The 17,856-nt window shown below is 33.3% G+C and overlaps 4 protein-coding genes across 6 annotated transcripts in view; 3 read left to right on the forward strand and 1 right to left on the reverse strand.

The window, feature by feature from the left end:
• The window catches only part of LOC122404623 (facilitated trehalose transporter Tret1-like), a 30,836-nt gene extending 26,512 nt beyond the window's left edge, over positions 1–4,324 (forward strand). For both annotated transcript variants that reach the window (XM_043408756.1, XM_043408755.1), the window contains one exon: positions 101–4,324. In XM_043408756.1, coding sequence (XP_043264691.1) covers positions 101–354 — 254 coding nt within the window. In that variant the 3' untranslated portion in view covers positions 355–4,324. The remainder of the gene's footprint in view (positions 1–100) is intronic.
• A 246-nt stretch (positions 4,325–4,570) lies between these two features.
• LOC122404762 lies at positions 4,571–6,461 on the forward strand. Its single transcript, XM_043408984.1, has 4 exons — positions 4,571–4,640; positions 5,750–5,825; positions 5,943–6,066; positions 6,180–6,461. The coding sequence occupies exons 1-4, from the start codon at positions 4,571–4,573 to the stop codon at positions 6,240–6,242; spliced, it is 333 nt and encodes a 110-aa protein (XP_043264919.1). The 3' UTR covers positions 6,243–6,461.
• A 423-nt stretch (positions 6,462–6,884) lies between these two features.
• On the reverse strand, positions 6,885–13,477 carry LOC122404649 (vacuolar protein sorting-associated protein 45). 2 transcript variants are annotated; one of them, XM_043408812.1, is made up of 8 exons: positions 13,184–13,477; positions 11,686–11,858; positions 11,041–11,190; positions 8,559–8,938; positions 7,739–8,011; positions 7,502–7,666; positions 7,186–7,415; positions 6,885–7,083 (listed from the first exon to the last, which is right to left on the reverse strand). In XM_043408812.1, exons 2-8 carry the CDS (start codon positions 11,840–11,842, stop codon positions 6,885–6,887), a joined length of 1,554 nt encoding a protein of 517 aa, XP_043264747.1. In that variant the 5' UTR covers positions 11,843–11,858; positions 13,184–13,477. The 2 variants fall into 2 exon arrangements, with proteins under 2 accessions (XP_043264747.1, XP_043264746.1); XM_043408811.1 differs by having other exon boundaries at positions 11,686–11,884.
• Positions 13,478–15,156: 1,679 nt separating this feature from the next.
• On the forward strand, positions 15,157–17,837 carry LOC122404958 (Bardet-Biedl syndrome 5 protein homolog). The gene is made up of 8 exons (XM_043409381.1): positions 15,157–15,227; positions 15,431–15,579; positions 15,800–15,849; positions 16,344–16,471; positions 16,751–16,889; positions 16,968–17,069; positions 17,141–17,332; positions 17,423–17,837. The coding sequence occupies exons 1-8, from the start codon at positions 15,187–15,189 to the stop codon at positions 17,627–17,629; spliced, it is 1,008 nt and encodes a 335-aa protein (XP_043265316.1). The 5' UTR covers positions 15,157–15,186; the 3' UTR covers positions 17,630–17,837.
• The last annotated feature ends 19 nt before the right edge of the window (positions 17,838–17,856 follow it).

Here is a 17,856-nt window from a genome sequence, read left to right on the forward strand (position 1 = left end):
TCAATTTCTATAAACGCTATTTGCGATTAAAGAGTTATTAGTTATAATTTCGTCCCTTCATGTCTTCTTCAATAAAAATCTAGATATTTATTTTTTGAAGGGTCCTACGCTGTGCAATGGTTCTTCGCCGGCATTTCACTTGGCGCCGTTGTTTTCGTGTGGCTGTTGCTGCCTGAAACGCACGGCAAGAAGCTCTCCGAGATCGAGGAGTACTTCCAAAATAATTTCTTGGCCGTTGGAGCGAAGTCGGAGGCCCGAAAGCAACGCGCGAGAAGGAGAAACAAACGGAAAGGACCCACTGCTCTCACGCAGCCGCTGAACCCGTCGCATTCGAAAACGATGCAGAACGTTTAAAAAGTCTTCTTTCGCACGGGCTGGAACCGCGACAAAGAACCCCTAGGCCGTAGGTGCTATCCGAGTTGTACGTATACTACTAATTCTACACGTGACATGCGTATAACGTTTTAGTTGAAGTTACCTTTAGAAACGATAGAAGCGCGATTTAGTCGCGCGCAGATTTTATATGAATCAAGCACCGAATCACCTTGGTTTCATTAGTTACGTCTGTAGTAGCGTGTCAGAGTCGAGGGAGACGAGAGGGGTGCTATATGAAGTGTATCGTGAAACTGCATGGTTTCCTAATTAAACTTTGCTTTCGCTTGAATCGTATTCGTGTAAACGACTAATTAGTGTCCTGTTAGTTCGAGGAAAAAGGATTTTGAACACGAGGGTGACAATTTAAAAGAAGCGTACCATGAACAAATTAACACGTTGACTACCAGACCGAAACCGTAGAATTCTCTATGAGACTGAAACTTCGATTTTAGACAATTACATAACCTAAAATTTGTATTTGGTATACCCTTTTGCAACCTCGATAAAATTCATAACTCGAGGCTTCGTTCGTTTTAATTTCATAGTGAAAGGTTCTGTCACCCATGTATGGGTGGCGACACCTGGCGGTCAAAAGTGTTAACGTACCCGCTTGGATTTGCATCATCCCTTCGAAGTTACATGATGAACGATGAGTTTTTTTCCGTTGTTGCTAACGTCGTAGAAATTTTTTAGAAAAATGTATCCCACGGCGTTAGTGGATTTATCAAATTGATTTCTGTAACTGTTTATCTTTTGTTCCGCAATAACAACCACTTTGTTACATACTAGTCTACATGGTATACATTTATAGAATTCAAGCTTTTTGATGTTTGGTGGAAAGTGCTCAAGACAAAATCACATCAAAATGATCTACTAATTAGTACAATGGCGGCTATCGATATCTTGCAACCTAACCAGAAATTCAAACGAACTTTATTGCATGCTTTAAATTGAAAACTACTATTTACATTGCCGCATTCTGTTTCTTTTATGTGTTCCTTAATATTTTCAGTAATTGTACAGCATAAGGGAAGCAGCGCCAACGATCTTGATCTTGATCTTGACCTTGAGATTCATTGTATTGGATATCCTAATTAACCTTCGGAAGGTTTTAGCAGTATTGTTTATGATAATGTTCTTAACAAAAAAAAGTTTCATCAATGTCATGTAATTTTTTGACATTGTATAAATTAAAATATGGGATTTGAATTTGAGGTTACATTATAGTTTGGACCTGATATATATTATAGTAATTCTATTTATTTAATTATAAATATATAAGTCGTATTTTTCAAACATCTTCCTAAAACCTGTTAAAATTTTGGGTATTAAAGGGTAGATTGCCATAATTCAGTTTGCACAAAACTGGATTCATCGCGTCAGAGACAAAAGAAGCGATCACACGTTTCTTGCTCTAAAAAAAGAAGACGTGCATTTAGGCTCTAAATAGAGCGCGCTCTGCCGGCATGTCGGCCCAACCAAAACTGTTTTTAATGCTTAAATACAACAAAACCTTCTGAAAGTTAATTAAGAGATATTCTCTGCAACATATGTTAATATCAAGGTCATCGGAGCTACTTCTCCCATACTTTATATTTATTCTTGTTCATTTTTAAGAGGTTCTTCCACTAGTGATGATAATAATTAAATCTATTAAAGAAATATGCACCTGTATAAACATACTTAAGCATTTTGTAACAATTGAAAGAGAAGAAGATATCTTCGAGCAGCAGTTTTTCGTCTTAAAGGGGTATTTCTATTTAGAAATATCGTTTTTAAACAATTTTTAGGATAAACGTTAGAGTCTAGAAAGTTTTCATAAATGTTTGGTCATATTTTAGGATAACGGATTTTAATTGCGATGCAGTTACCTTTATTATCCTTCAAATTATTGTTCGTTTCCAGAATGTTATACATATTCAAGTGAAAGAAATGTATTTTGACAAAATGGCAGTCATATAAATCAAAATTTCGTAAAATGTTTTACTTTTTTTTCTTTATTTTATCTATTTTATATGAGAATAAAATTTACTCGTGCATCATTTTCGTAATATTTGTATACGTTTGTTATTTTATCAAATTTAGGCATACCAGTTCAAGAACATATTTTCGATACTTTACGAAAGTACAATTTTTTGATCTTTCGAGGTGGTAGTACCCATTTTCAGCCTTTCTACCAAATATCGAAATTATTTATGTACTCCCGGGTAATATTAATTCTTGCCCTCTAAAAGAAAGTAATCAACCCCCAATACCATCCAAAATGGCTGCCCGAAAGATGTTCAGATTGGTACACGAGCTAATGAATTTCTCTTAGCGCTGTAAGAATTGTAATGGCCGACCGTACATGCGCACAAAACCAGAACGATCGATGCGACATCTACTGGCGTGACATTGCTTAGACAGCGGGACAATTATACCAAATACATACTAGCAAACGACTCTACACGCGACACATAAAACAGTATTACACGTTGATCTGATACAGTCCTCTGCGCAAACGCGCGCAGATGACCGTAGAAGAGATAGATGATGGTTTTTCGTTCGAAATAAACGTTGGTTAAGGTCTTTCTTACGTCATGTATCGTCTCGTGAGAAACATTAGACGCTTACAGGCAGGCAAAAAGCATTCCTTTTTGAAAATCAATTTCACAACTTCGCTGTGATTTAACAATACCTGTAAAGAGAATGAAATTTCACAATCCGCGATGCTTAAGTGTAGTATCCCATTTTGCATTTGAATGAACGTGCTACGAAAAGATCGTAAGTTGGCGACGATTTAAACACGTCGACTTATAAATTTCTGCGTAGTGCAGAAGAATAAATCGAAATTGTGAAATAAATTTTCTTTCTTCTTCTACGTCTGAAGTGATTTTGAAAATACGTGCGGTACACTCACGCCCTGTTAAATAATTCGTTCTATTAATGTATATAGGTAATAATTTATAAACTACAACGCCATTTTCTCATAATTAACTCTGTCCACTTTGCGTACACGAATTAAGCGCGCGCATACCACACGTATTTTCGAAGACCATTATCTCGAATACGAATGATTGGACGAAACGAATTCCACATATTTAATTTCTGTCGAAATAAAACCGCCTTTAAAAGGACACAATTTGTATCCAAACGCAAGCGCTGTGTTACGAAACGCCATCTATGTTATCACGTTTGACTGAAGGACTAACAGCTTTTTTCTATGGCAACCATCCATTTAAACAGATACTTAAGGTCATGACCTTTTATACAGTGTTTATTTAAATTTAATGACCTATTTATAGAGATGGGTTTTATAACTTATTTGTAAAAATGCAAACCTTTTTCGATACCTTTATACGAAAGTTGATAATAAAATGGCCTGTGTATGATCTATGTTAGATCACTGCATCGAACACCCAATGTATTTTTCACGAGTTATCGACAGAAAAACCATAGAATAAAACTAAGTCAGTTTTAACTATCGGAAGACCCCGCGGATATTCTATCGCTGATTGGTCGATCGTACATTTATTAAATTGTAATAGTGTCGTGATCGATGGACCAGATTTTAACACCAAGAGTATCACGAAGTTTTGGGCGAAGATAATCGATAACGATCGTGCGTAATCGAACAGATTTTACAAAGGCAATTATCTTGTCCGTGAATTGTTAAGAAATATTAGTCCATAAAAATTCTACATGCAATCAAACTTTTGATGATCGTTATGGCAGAAAAAGTGAAGCATACGATTATATTCATTTATTGAGAGAATAAATTTACGGTATATAGTTCATTTCGAAATTCTTGGCTCGACAAATGCCTTTCTTTATTTGTCGACTGTTCGATGATTGTAATATAAGTGTGCGTGAACATACGAACAAAGTAGCTTTTATATTGATATACTTTGTACTGTACGATACAGCATGCTTGTATTTCTTAAGTATAAATGCGTATATGTCAATACATATGTACGTACAGCTATATGCGTATACATACCATTGTAAAATTTCATGAAGCGTTTCTAATAAAATCGTATTTTTGGAAACCACAAACGAAATAATTTAATGACTACCTAATTATCTTATAATCTTAACATCGTCGGGTGTTCTAGTGTTCAACGAGGTTATGTTGAAACCTAACATTTCAAGTCTTAATCGATGAAAGTTTATCATTTCCGACCATAGATGTGATCTATAGCTACCAACTTTCATAATGACAAAAAATGTCAGCGTAATGAGAGCAGCACAGGCAAATATTCTCCGAGCAATCGATCACCAGTTCGGTTCGAAACATTATCAGAGACTCTAGTCTCCCTTACATTAAAATCGTTCAAAAGTGTTCATAATTGAAGTAATTAAGTCAGTGACCCGATATGCTTCGATTGGTTACTTTACAACCGTTTTTATTTCTCTTTGTCATTACAAGCGCTGGGAAAAAAATGATTAAAATTTCGCCAGGTAGTCTATTAATTTTTTTTTTTTTTGAAAACATGAATTTCGATCAGATTAGGGAAAAATTTTAATGGGGGATTCTAGAGGCCAAAATACAACGAAAATCAAGAATACCAATTTGTTGATGGAGGCTTCGTTAAAAAGTTATTAACAATTAAATTTGACAATTTCATATCTTTCTGGAAAAATTATTTTCGGTTGCGGGGGTTAATTGCAATCATTTTTAGTGAATACACATACCCCCAAATTCCTGCGCATTTTCGAGAAAAAAATTCGAGAAGGTGTGAAATTTTTCGACGGGAAAAAAAATTTCAAATCGTTCTGGAAAAATTATTTTCGGATCCGGGGGTCAATTGCAATCATTTTTGGTGAAAACACATACCTTCGAAATCTTATCCAGTTTCGAGAAAAAAATTCGAGAAGGTGTGAAATTTTTCGACGGAAACAAAAATTTCAAATCGTTTTGGAAAAATTATTTTCGGCTCCGGGGGTCAATTGCAATCATTTTTGGTGAAAACACATACCTTCGAAATCTTATCCAGTTTCGAGAAAAAAATTCGAGGTGTGAAATTTTTCGACGGGAAAAAAAATTTCAAATCGTTCTGGAAAAATTATTTTCGGTTGCGGGGGTCAATTACAATCATTTTTGGTCATTACATATAACCCCGAAATCTTGCGCATTTTCGAGAAAAAAATTCAGTACGAGCGGAACTTCAAACGTTAATAACTTTTTAACGAGGCCTCCATCGACAAATTGGAATTCTTGATTTTCGTCTTATTTTGGCCTCTAGAATCCCCCATTAAAATTTTTCCCTGTGATGACCGAATTTTTAATTTTTACAAATTTTTAATTAATTGTCTAAATGATCTCGTAGAAAATTTCAAAAATTTGACCTGGCAGTCAATGTGATAATCTATGAAAATGGTAAAAATGTTACAGATGCGGTCGAAGAATTACGAGGAAAGACCGTCGATGAAGGTCTCCAAGGAATTGCAGTGCAAAAACAACTGTTTCGGCAAGTATAATCCAGAATCGATTTGAAATATTCTTTGATCGAAAAAAGAAAGACTGTTTATTATATTTAGTTGTACATTATTTGAAAAGATTATAAAATATGCATTAAAAAATTCAGAGATATATTTGAGGAACGTCAACTTGGTAATAAATTACAATTTGGACACATTTGTGAAAATCCGATTGAATGGGAGCAAAGATTCGAAGAGAAGGATTTTTCAAAAAATCGTCATCGAGGAAAGGTAATGTTGCAAGCATTAAAATTAGAATTATCTTGCATAGGAATTGTAAAATAAATGGTTCTTCGTCAAGCTCGATAGTATTACTGTTCAAACAAGAAATTTTATTTGTACAGGTTAAGTGGGCAAATGTAGATGGCACCTATGGCGAACACTATTGGGATATAAATCATAAATAAATTATAACAGCTGCTATCCTCTAGCATATTCTACAAATTTAATTTTTCAATGTTTGTCCATTCGATAATATCTCTGAAATTGCATCAGAATTAAAAGGAACAGCTAGAACCAGCGTTACACCGAAAACAAGAATTAACTCTTTCTAGAGGGCGCTTTTTGTCGCTTAATAATCTCACGTTTAATACTAAAAATACATCATTTATCTTTAATTAATAAAAACAGACCCGAAGATAGAAACTGTGAAACAAACAACTTTTTTTCTTTTTCATTTATCTTGCAGTGGAGACATTAGATAATAAATTTTGTTAAAAACAACGAACACTGAATTCCTTCAATGAAAATCGTTAAAAAACAATAATTCTTGATCCTCTTATCATTAGTATGATTGATGTTTTATACATATCTGTAGAATATGTATTGGTGAAAAGTTCAAGGAAATATAGTTACAACACCAAAAAAAACAAACAAGTGTATTAATCTTAACATTAATATAACATTCTATTTTCGTTAATTTTACAATTTTTTCTTATTTTATCGGCGGAGCTTTTTTTGGAAAAACAATTTTAATACGCCGATCATTTACTAGTAATAAATACTTCGATTGAAAATATATTAAAAATATATTATGATATATTATAATTTTAATTATTATTATTTTTATATTTTGAGAAGATGCCCGATGTGGCATGCTTAATTTCTTCTAAAAAGCTTTGGGAATTGTGGATAGTGGTGCCTCCTAAAATAACTCTCACTCCGGAATTTTGTTTATTCAAATTATAGATGGTTAAGCTTTCTTCGTACGTTGTTCCTCCGATCATGAAAATAATTATATCCTGCGGCCTGAAACGATTATTTGTGTATTTGATTACTCAGTATCACTAACCAATCACAGTGTCATTAATTAGCTTAAAAAAAATTCTTAAAGAAATCCAAAAAATTCACCTTTTAGATATTATTGTATTTCCAAGATATGGGAACGTCTGCGAACTTAACTTTCCCTTTATTAAATCTTCGACCGTTTCGTACAACAACGGTGTGTGTTGAGTATATATGTTGTCTATTCCACTTAAACCTTTGAACAACTTTTTAGTTATCTTGGCCACCGATTCACGATCAAATAAATTATTTTGCCTTGTATTAATTCCACTATATTGTAATATATTATGCACATGCTAAAACAGTATTATTTGTTAATTGCGTTGGAACTTGATGTATCAAAAACGTACTTATAATTATATGTATATTAGTTCCAATATACCTTGGTGTATTTTTCTGAAATCCCTTTACTTTTCAATAAGTTCAATAAACCACCGATATCGTTGGCTGTGTGTTTCTCATAATGAAGTGCATACAACATTACTAATCTCACGCAGTCAATTTCTCGAATTTGATGATTATTGATCAGCTCTTTTAATTTTTGAAGCTACAATCACAACAAGAAGAAACAGAATATTACTACAACGTGTAATAAAGAAAAATATTGAGCTTTATGTACCTGCATAGAATGGTCATTTTGACAACTAAGTTCTTGCTCCAATTCCGACACTTTTAACAATTTATGATTCTCCACGAACGAGGAAAGCTCTCCAACCACTGTCACGTGTTTAGCCACGGTGCCAGAGAGTTTTTTGAACAAGGGATAAGTCTCTACAAAATTTTTCATGTCAGCTATACTTTCCACCTTCTGATGATTTTTAGCCTTCTTTTGAAATTCGTCCATCAATTCCTTTATCGTTTGTCCAATTTCACCGAAATTGCAGTACAAATTCTGTTCAAAACAATTGCCTTTATTTCAAACGTTTTTTTCTCACTTTTATTAGGTGCACAAATGAATAATCAAATATCGCAAAAGAGCGGGAAAATCTGTTGATTTTAAACTTGATTTTATAACTGCTTAAGATAATTTGTAACAATAGTTTAATAAATTGTAAACAATAGTTTGTATTCCTTATGATTAAGCCGCCTTTCTATTTATTTATGTATACCGAGATAAAAAATAAAAAAAAATTATCTGTCGCTTATTTGAAAAATATAAAGCGTGATTTATGCAATTCGAGCACAGTAGATTAAAGTATATTTATAAATCTCATTTTCGAAGTGTACATTAATTTTGAAGAAAATACCGGCGTTAAATTTGAAGAAAATGATTATTATTTATTTGTAATTCAAGATAACTGTAAAATGTATTTTTAATGTTCAATATTACGAATATTTGTATATTTTTCATGCACGAATATCGTATGCATTCTGCAATATTTATCATAACATAAAAATTCATAGTCTGATAATTAATATTTTTTAATCATGATACTTACGTTTGTATAAAACTCATCGTGTTCCGCGCTGAGAACAACTTCTTTCAATTCCTTCGAGATGCCTTTTACATGTGACAAATTTACACGATTGTTGTTAATAGTTAGTAACTCGTGAACCATAGCCTGATAAGTCCATTGATTTAACAAAGGAGTAACGGGATCGTCTCTTCTGTCGAGTATAAGTAGAACCGGGCTCGATTCCTGTCTAAACTCGAACGAATTCGACTCCTTGCTCAATATCTCGCGTATCTTCTCTGCCAATCTCTTCGCCATTTCGGAGCTGTTTTGATAACGTATATAGGGGCATTTCTTAATCGATAATAAGACGGAAATTATGCCTAAAAGGGTTCGATGCAAATGTACTGGATTCCACGATAAACCTTTATAGAAGAATAGAAAAAAGGATGTTATTAATGTTGGTTAAATATTCTTTTCAATATTGGTAAGAGATTGTACAAGTTACGATTAAATATTTCCGGTTCTTACTCGAGCACTGCTTCGAGAAAGCAGGCCTTTCGAATATGCTAAACCTATCGACGCTTATGTATACTGATCCTATAACCGGTCAAATGACCAGTCATTCTTCGCCTTTATTACGAGGCAAGGTACTTTTAATTTTTCCATTATATGTATAGAAAGTTGTGTGTTTGAAATTTATTTGTAATATATCTTTCTCTTTTATGTCGAATATTTTTTCTTAAAATTTTAAAAATCTGTACAGAAGTGTTGAATAATTTCACTCTAAATTTTCGACGGATAGAGGGCGAAGAGCCCTTTAAAATGAAACTTGTTTCGAGTCGATAGCGTAATTAGTTCCGGAGATACAAGGGTTGCAAGCATTTGTTTATTTTTCATTGTTGGACGTCGCGTCCACCTCACGCGAATGCTTGGAAATATTACGTTGCTCGGTCACTCGGTCACGGCTCACATACGCGCATGCGCGCGAGAGAGAGAGAGAGAAATATCCAACGCGTTAGATCGCAGCATCGATAGTGGAAATTAAAATATCACACTATCCTTTACACGACGTTATTTCCAAAACGGGAAGTCAGATTGACATAAAACGAAAGCTATTTTAAAGGGGAGGCTTTGTCGATTCTAACAGTTGTTCAATTATGGATAAAGCACTGGTAGTTTTGCAACTGCACCTGTCTAAAGTTTTATCGTTTTCAATAGGCGTTAATATGAATTGTGGCCCGCTGACTTGAAGTCCCGCGTGACCGCCCATCTATCTATCTCGCTCTCTCGCTCTCAGGCAGTCCACGCATGCGTGCAACTGCCGCGACGAATAGCGAGCCAGAGTTCAATGTGTGCGTGGGAGTACGTGCATCCCTTCTACTTCTCCCGCATTCCTGCCACGGGACTTCAAGTCAGCGGAGGACAGTAGAACAAGGCGTCTTTTAATATTTTTTTAGGCTTTCGCGGCCATAGTGATTAATACTAGAATTGGCTTCCGGGTTGGAGCCGCGTTCAGAAGACGAAAGAGTCCGACGTTTCGCCAGCATTGCAGCTAGCTTCATCAGGGAATCAAATAATCTCTGATACTGAAGAAAGTATCAGAGGGGACCCTAAATAATAAAGGTCTATTATTTAAAGGATAAAGGTCTATGTCTCAATCCAATCTGGAACAGCTTCCTCCCAGTTTTTTTTTTTTAATTGGCCAGCTGCCCAATTAAAAACTATTGGATAGTGCACTGATCCGCAACGATGGACACAGGTATAAGTTAGGGTCCCCTCTGATACTTTCTTCAGTATCAGAGATTATTTGATTCCCTGATGAAGCTAGCTGCAATGCTGGCGAAACGTCGGGCTCTCTCGTCTTCTGAACGCGGCTCCAACCCGGAAGCCAATTCTAGTATTAAGGCGTCTTTTATCCTGCGTGCGAACAGACCTGACTTAGGGTAAACATTTTAGCGCCGAATTGTCACCAGATTTGCGAGTGCAGACGGAAAAAGAGACAGTTGTAACATAGACGAGTTATACGAGTAGATCTTACATTCATTGTATTTTTTTCCCGCCAATTTTTCTGGGCCTCTAGCGCCCCATTACCATTTTCGTGTCTCACAGAAACATACATATGTATATCAGGCCACACAGTATATTTTTGATAAAGAATTTTTTTCTCGAAAGTACATAGAATTTTAGGGGTATGTGTGTTCAACAAAAATGATTGTAATTGATTAAAAATTTCTGCACCTGCCCCCCTGTCGATTTTTCTTAACACTTTACCGACCGGTAGCGGTTGATTAATCGGCTATCGGTCGGTAAGCGTTGGTCGGTAAAAAAGTTTATTAATACGCTATCGGTCGGTAAGTGTTGGCCGGTAAAAAAGTCGATTAATAGGCTATCGGTCGGTAATGTGTTAATAAGTCCTGAGATATAAATCGAAGTTCTAGTTACGTGATTTAACACACGTCTGATCGAACGTTACGTTAATGTTACAGAATTATAAATTAACTTACAAATAAAGAAGTTACATTACCTTGAGAACACGCTTTAATTCCAAGTGAAAATAAATGTGGACTAATAGCTAAATAGTCTGCGTAATATTCGTGAACTTCTTTCACTACTTCTTGTTCGTCGCTTTCAGCTAGAAGCTTGATATCAGCTTTTGCGATAATATTACTGAAATCTGTGTAAAATATTATATTTAATTAAAATTAGTTTATAAACGTATTATCATCGCTAACGTTTTACAACATTTCGAATAAATTCTTTGAATCACATTTCATTCGATTAATCTTCGAGAAATATCAATGAAACATACTTGAAGCAAGAAAATAACTAGATCTACGAAAAACGTAAAAAAATTTTCTCCTCTTTAAATATTATAATTTCATTTTTTAAACAACTCTTGGAATTCTTTCAAAACTCTAAAATTTCATTATACACGACAAAAGAAAGCGTCTAATGCATTTTGTTTAAAAATACTGTTGTCTAGTATAATTAGAAGTAACCATCAATATTATTCAAATTCGATATAGCAATTATACGGATTAGTTTATCAATAATAGAAATAAAATAAGTCGTTGTATGCAATACTTTATACGCGCGTACAGAAACTGTATTATTTAATTTATTTGCTATAAAAACAATTAAATAGTATTAATACATTATCGTTACTTACAAATATAATATGTGCCATATTTAGGACATCGTAACTCATCGCAAAGAAACTCGATATTCTCTTTCGTTGGCCTCACGAAAACTATACATTTCAAATGTTTCAAGCCTTCGTTACGAATATTTGCGTCGATCTTTTCGAACAGATAAACTTCCTTCATGAATATCTCCGACTGGCTGTATAATAAACTCACTATACTTGTCTGTAAATACAGAAATTTTTTCACGATATAGTTTACATTATCTCACCAAGGATCTATGTTTGTTTATGAACTCGGTAAGATAAAATATCATTTTACCAAACTGGTCCCGAGCGCGGACACTTAAGTGGGCACTACTGTAAGTTAACTTTATGAATTTCTCAATTTAAAACTAGCGATAGTTTCGATAATAAGTACGCAATTCCGTATACAAACATTCATAACTATAGGATAAATGATTTATATTATTTATTTTTTGTACATATCTTTATTCAACTATGTAAAAAATTAAAACAAAAATGATAACATAAGGAATGTATGACTAATAAAAACGCGTTTTAAAACCACCTCATAGATGGACATCTGCTAGTAAACATAGCTCGCATAGACTAGATTCAAATATTGCTAATCTAGGCCTATATTGTTTTATAATAATCGCAAGTCCAATACTGTTCCCTTCGTATTCTGTGTTTTTCCTATAACTCTTCACAAAGCTTTGAAGGATCTACGTTTACTTTTTCTTGTTATTTAGATCTATGGAATATACAGATACAATTTGACTATTAACTCCTTAACGCACATATTTTTCGGGTTAACCAACAATGATCAGTTTTCTTCATTGAATTTCTTTCTAAAAATACGGTTTTTGTTAATTACAATGTTGTATCTAACGTATAATTTGCAGGAAAACAAATACTATCATCCCTTAAACCCGTTGGATTAAACAAATATTGTTTTCAAAGCCATCAGACTCGGGCATGAACGTTAAGGGGTTAATATCTAGAAGAACCTGTATATTCCAAACATGAACAATCGAACATATTTTCACAAACAGGATAATTCTTGCAATGTGATTAGTTTTTAAAACCTGAACGAGATGCTCCCAAAACTGCAACAGCGTACAGCGATTCAGAGACAGAGAGAGAGTAGGAGGAGGACTATAAAAACTTAAAATGCTAGATCCAAAAGTAGTTTTTATGAAAATTTATTATTCCTTATTTAAAATGTTTTAATGCGTATTATTTATTGTTTGTATACCTATACCTAAATCCACCTCTGCGCTGATCTATGAGAAATTGAACAAATTCGCTACCACCATTTAGTTGAAAACCATCTACTACATACCATACTATTTTTATAGTTGCCCTATTTAATGAATATACAGATTTATATTATTATTTACTATTTTCGTCGATTGTTAATAAAATACATTTAACATTTGATATATACAAAATGGACAAATGCTTTTATAATTCCTTTAAATTTTGTTCAACTTTAATATGCAATTTATTAAATATTTACCGTTTGTTTATCCATCAAAAGGACTTTCATACCAGGCCCACTGTCTTCTGTCATTCGTGTAATGTAACATTTTAAAGCAACTACTAAATTCATTTTAATTGACTTTCCAGATTACTTATAACTATTATTTATTATTTGTACTGTTATTTATATATAAGTCGCATACTGTCTATAAGTTTAATCGACAAAATTTTATATATTGCACTGTTATCACACCATTCCGCTCGCGATTTTCACTATAAACATTACTTTGACACAATTCAAATAAGCGTGATATACATGTGTCATGTTACTTTATCGGAATCGGTATAACTAGGAATTAAATTTAAGGCAATATTACGTTATTGCGTGGATTTGGGTTTGGTACACACAGCGCCGCGACGGGAATTTATTGTAACTGGATTAATCACCATCAATTCAAGCGAGTGAGATTCAAACGAACGTATTATAATGTATATTTATAGGAAATTTGAGTCCTAATATAGTTAAGTTTGATACTTTATTAACACAACAAATTCACAATAACAATGTACAAGTTTGAACTGCAGGTGGCAACGCGAATAAAAAGTCTGCCTGAGCGCCAAATGTATGGTGTTTTCTCGTCGGGAGACGGATGTGGAAGAAGGAACTAGAAATCCACGCGTGACGTCTGCTTTCTACGGTGGCGCGGCGAACTAATCCCCAAACTCGTGCGCCGTCTACCGGACGATGATGGAAGCTGCACCCTCTGTGCAGACATCTAGCTTGGTCGCTAACCTGTGGTAATAGCTGACACTGTTGAGACACCACATATTACTATTGTAGGCACTGGCCTACGTATATGGACACAGGGTTGTACGAAATAACTACACGTGGCTTAGCGGACGAGTGTTTTATTGGACCGTCTCTCAGGCTTGCTCGGGGAAGACCTCTCGATTGTCCCGTGTCTCTCGAGGCCCAGGGAGTATCTAGGGACAAATTCCCTATAGCATCCCGGCCTCTCTCAACGGTTGGCATCGGCGCCAATCGCGCCATCTGCGGGAGTAACTAGGGAGTTATTTCATGCTCCCTACACTATTGTATGAAATTCAACGCGGGCAAAATCAAGCCAGGAAAAACCGAGGGCTATAAACTTTCTTCAATAAACTAAATTGTTGAAGTTGCACTGAAAATTTTCCGAGTTCTTTATTTTATGCGCCTCATCAAGAACCCATCTCCTCATTCCCCTAGACTGCTGATCAGGACGTAACAAGTAGATTCGTTACGAAATACTACTCTGGGCAGCATCTTTGAAAGCCTTACTTGATTTTGTCCCTTTAAATTGGCTAGAGAGTCAGCGGGCTATTTGAATCACCTGAATCCAACACCTTTTTTTCGCCTCTATTTATGATAATTTTAAAAACTTATTTAGACCATACAGTTTCTGTATATTATTAGTATTGTCTTTCTGCATATGTACATTAACTTCTCTAATAGAGAAGTTAATACACAATATATAACAATATACATTTTTAGGGGAATCCTATTCCGTATGTTCAATTTTATGTTGGTAAAATCGTTGCAGGTTTTGAAACATTAATAAAAAAGAAAACTAACTTATTTTTAATACTAATTGTTTTCCAGGCGAATGCGAATGAAAATACAGTAAAGTTAAATATTTAAATTCATTAATTATTACAATTTTTTGTTTACTGTATTTTATGAAGCACAGATTTAATGTGAATGTACGCTCAAATTTGCGACTAGCTGCACATACTCCTATAGCACGAATAACGTAACTTAGACTATAAAAAATGATAAAATAAATTATAAATATAAAACATTAAAATGTCTATATTTTCTATGATTGAAATTATATTTAATTTGGAAACATAAGTAACTCCAAATAAAATATAATACAAAGCTTTTCGAGGCATAAGAATTCTTCCATTGATGTTATACTCCTGTAGTTATGGCAACAATATTGATTTTTATATTATATGAATCCTGTAAAATTATTGATATTGGATACGTCTTCGTTAGAAATGTGGCAGGATAAAGAAGTTCGCTTTGATATTCCTTACAAGTAATGCTGTATTTCATTAATATTGATATATTTCAATACTGTGAAAATTATATTAAATTTTAAAATAAAACAGCAGTATATAAAGTATATATTATGTATAGTTACTTTTTTTATATAAAATAATGCAAAAAAATATGTTTATATTTTCCGTAAAGTATTAAAAAACAATATTTGATTTATATAACATTTTAAATTTTGTCTAGTCAAATGCAACTACGATTGGGAGAATTTGCTGTCGACAAACTTGATTTGATAGAAGATACAAAAGGAAATGCAGGCGAGAATGGAAGACTTATAGTAACAAATCTCAGAACTATATGGCATTCTTTGCTTCTTCCACGAATAAATCTAAGTAAGAACCACCGATCTAAATGAAGTGTTTTAATTTTCATCTCTTAAAAACAATTCACTTTTCTTGTTCTGTCCTTTTGGAAAAATGCAACTTGTTTCAGATATCAAAAAAGAAACTTAATAATAACGATAGTAACAAGAACAAATTTATTACGAGACACGTGTTATAAATTCTTGTATTAACAGTTGTAAAATCTTACGCAAATATATTTTTTTTACAGGTATTGGCTATAATGCTTTCGTAGCTGTGAATTCTAAAACTATACACACTGTTGGTATACTTTAGTAAACTTAAACACTTTGTATATATAAACTCTGTAACAGATGGTCCTCCTTTGATAGGATGTTCTATATAAACATCTGCCGAATGGTTAAACCTTGCTTAAAGAAATTACTGAAAATGACTTCTTTCTGCAACTATACGCACGTCACATTGACATTTAAAAATTCCTGATACATCATAAATGTTATCATATGCGAAAAAAGAAAGGTCTCCTGACAAAAGGAGACATAAATCATCCTGATAACATGATATGTTATCTTCAATGTCGGAATGGCGTGATGTACATTATTTTTCTTTTGACAGAAAAAAAACGTTGACGATGCTTGTAATTTTACATGCAGTAACTTACTCGTGAAAATTTTGTATATAAAATGTGTTTATATTTCAGAAAGAAAGAGTTCCCAAAAGTAGAATATGTTATCAAAGTGGGACCCTTTATTTCTGAGGTATCCTATTTATTAAATCAAAAATAACTTTTACAGTTACAAGGGAGGCATATGCAAGCTCTGTATATTTTAACCTCTTACCGAAATTGTAGATATGAATTTATATTTACAAATCAAAATCCAAAAAGTACAAGACATTATACATCTGTTATTGGTATATACAGGTACATTTTTAATCTAGCCCTAAATACCCTATTACCGATTACATACTATGTTTTCAAAAGACAAAATATCAGTTTAGGATTACAGAGGAATAGTTCCTAATATAGAAGTACTCGTTTGTTTCCAATTGTTTTCATTTTTTTAACATTCAAATAATATATCTATGCAATAGATAGAAATGATTTCACAAAGAGTCTTTCACTAAACAGTGATTGTTATTTACCATATTTACAATGTAAATTACATGAATAAATGATGCTCTACAAAATACAATGTTACAGAGCTTACATTTCATCCAAGATTTATCGTGAAATTAAATTAAGGAGTGGAATAATCAATGATCAACAATTGTTAACTCTACTCCCGCAAGAAACAGTATCATCAACTTCACAAGACATTTGGAATTTATCATTAGAGCAGGTTTAAGATCCAAGTTATCATTTATAACAAATTTTAACTATTCTAGAAATATTAAATATCACGATTTTGTTTTATTAGGGAAATATGGGGACTTTAATTGTAACAAACATACGCCTAGTATGGTATGCTAATATGAATTATCAATTCAATATATCAATTCCATACCTCGTAATAGGAAATGTAAGTAGACCAATGGAAATGTGTTACATATGTACGATAAAAAATTTAACGAAGGTTTTGTTTTCCGATAGATCACTATTAAAAATTCAAAATTTGGGTCAACTCTGGTCATCAGTAGCACAGAATCTAGTGGGGGGTATATATTAGGTTTTCGAGTTAGACCTATACAGAGGCTTCAGGCTCTTCATAAAGAAATTTTAATGCTATACAAAACATTCGAAAAGTTTCCAATCTTTGGCGTAGACTATACATTCGAACACGAGGTAATGTTGGAGAAATGTAATTTTTAAAAACGATTTATTGAATAAGTAAATATATTACATTGTCACTTAATAGTACATTAATCATTACAGGCGCCATTACAACAGGAGCTAAATATAGAACAGTACTCTGAAATACAGGACAGTCAAGTCGAAATTTTAAACGTGTTCGGTTACTATTTTTCTGAAGGGTTCAATCAAAGGAAACCTAGCTTTTCGAATTACTTGGGTCTTGCCGCAGAGAATTCCGAAGAAGCTATTAAATTGCAGAGTATATGGGAACTCGTGCCTCAAAATTAATTTAGAAAATATTTGTAAACTTTCGAGCGTTACGGACATATTAATTTTCACCTAAAATAGCAAGAACTCCTCATTTATAGTGTGTATTAATGTATTAAATGAAAGTAATATCATACAACATATATAATTGGAACTAATAGTAATGAAATATTTTAATAATATAAAGAAAATAATTAATAGCAATAAAATATATCCATAAACGTTTCGTTAAGATTTGCGTAACTCGA

Source organism: Colletes gigas, unplaced genomic scaffold (assembly GCF_013123115.1).
Source record: "Colletes gigas isolate AHSC1104 unplaced genomic scaffold, ASM1312311v1 Colletes_gigas_Sc00003, whole genome shotgun sequence".
In the NCBI taxonomy this organism is placed as follows: domain Eukaryota; kingdom Metazoa; phylum Arthropoda; class Insecta; order Hymenoptera; family Colletidae; genus Colletes; species Colletes gigas.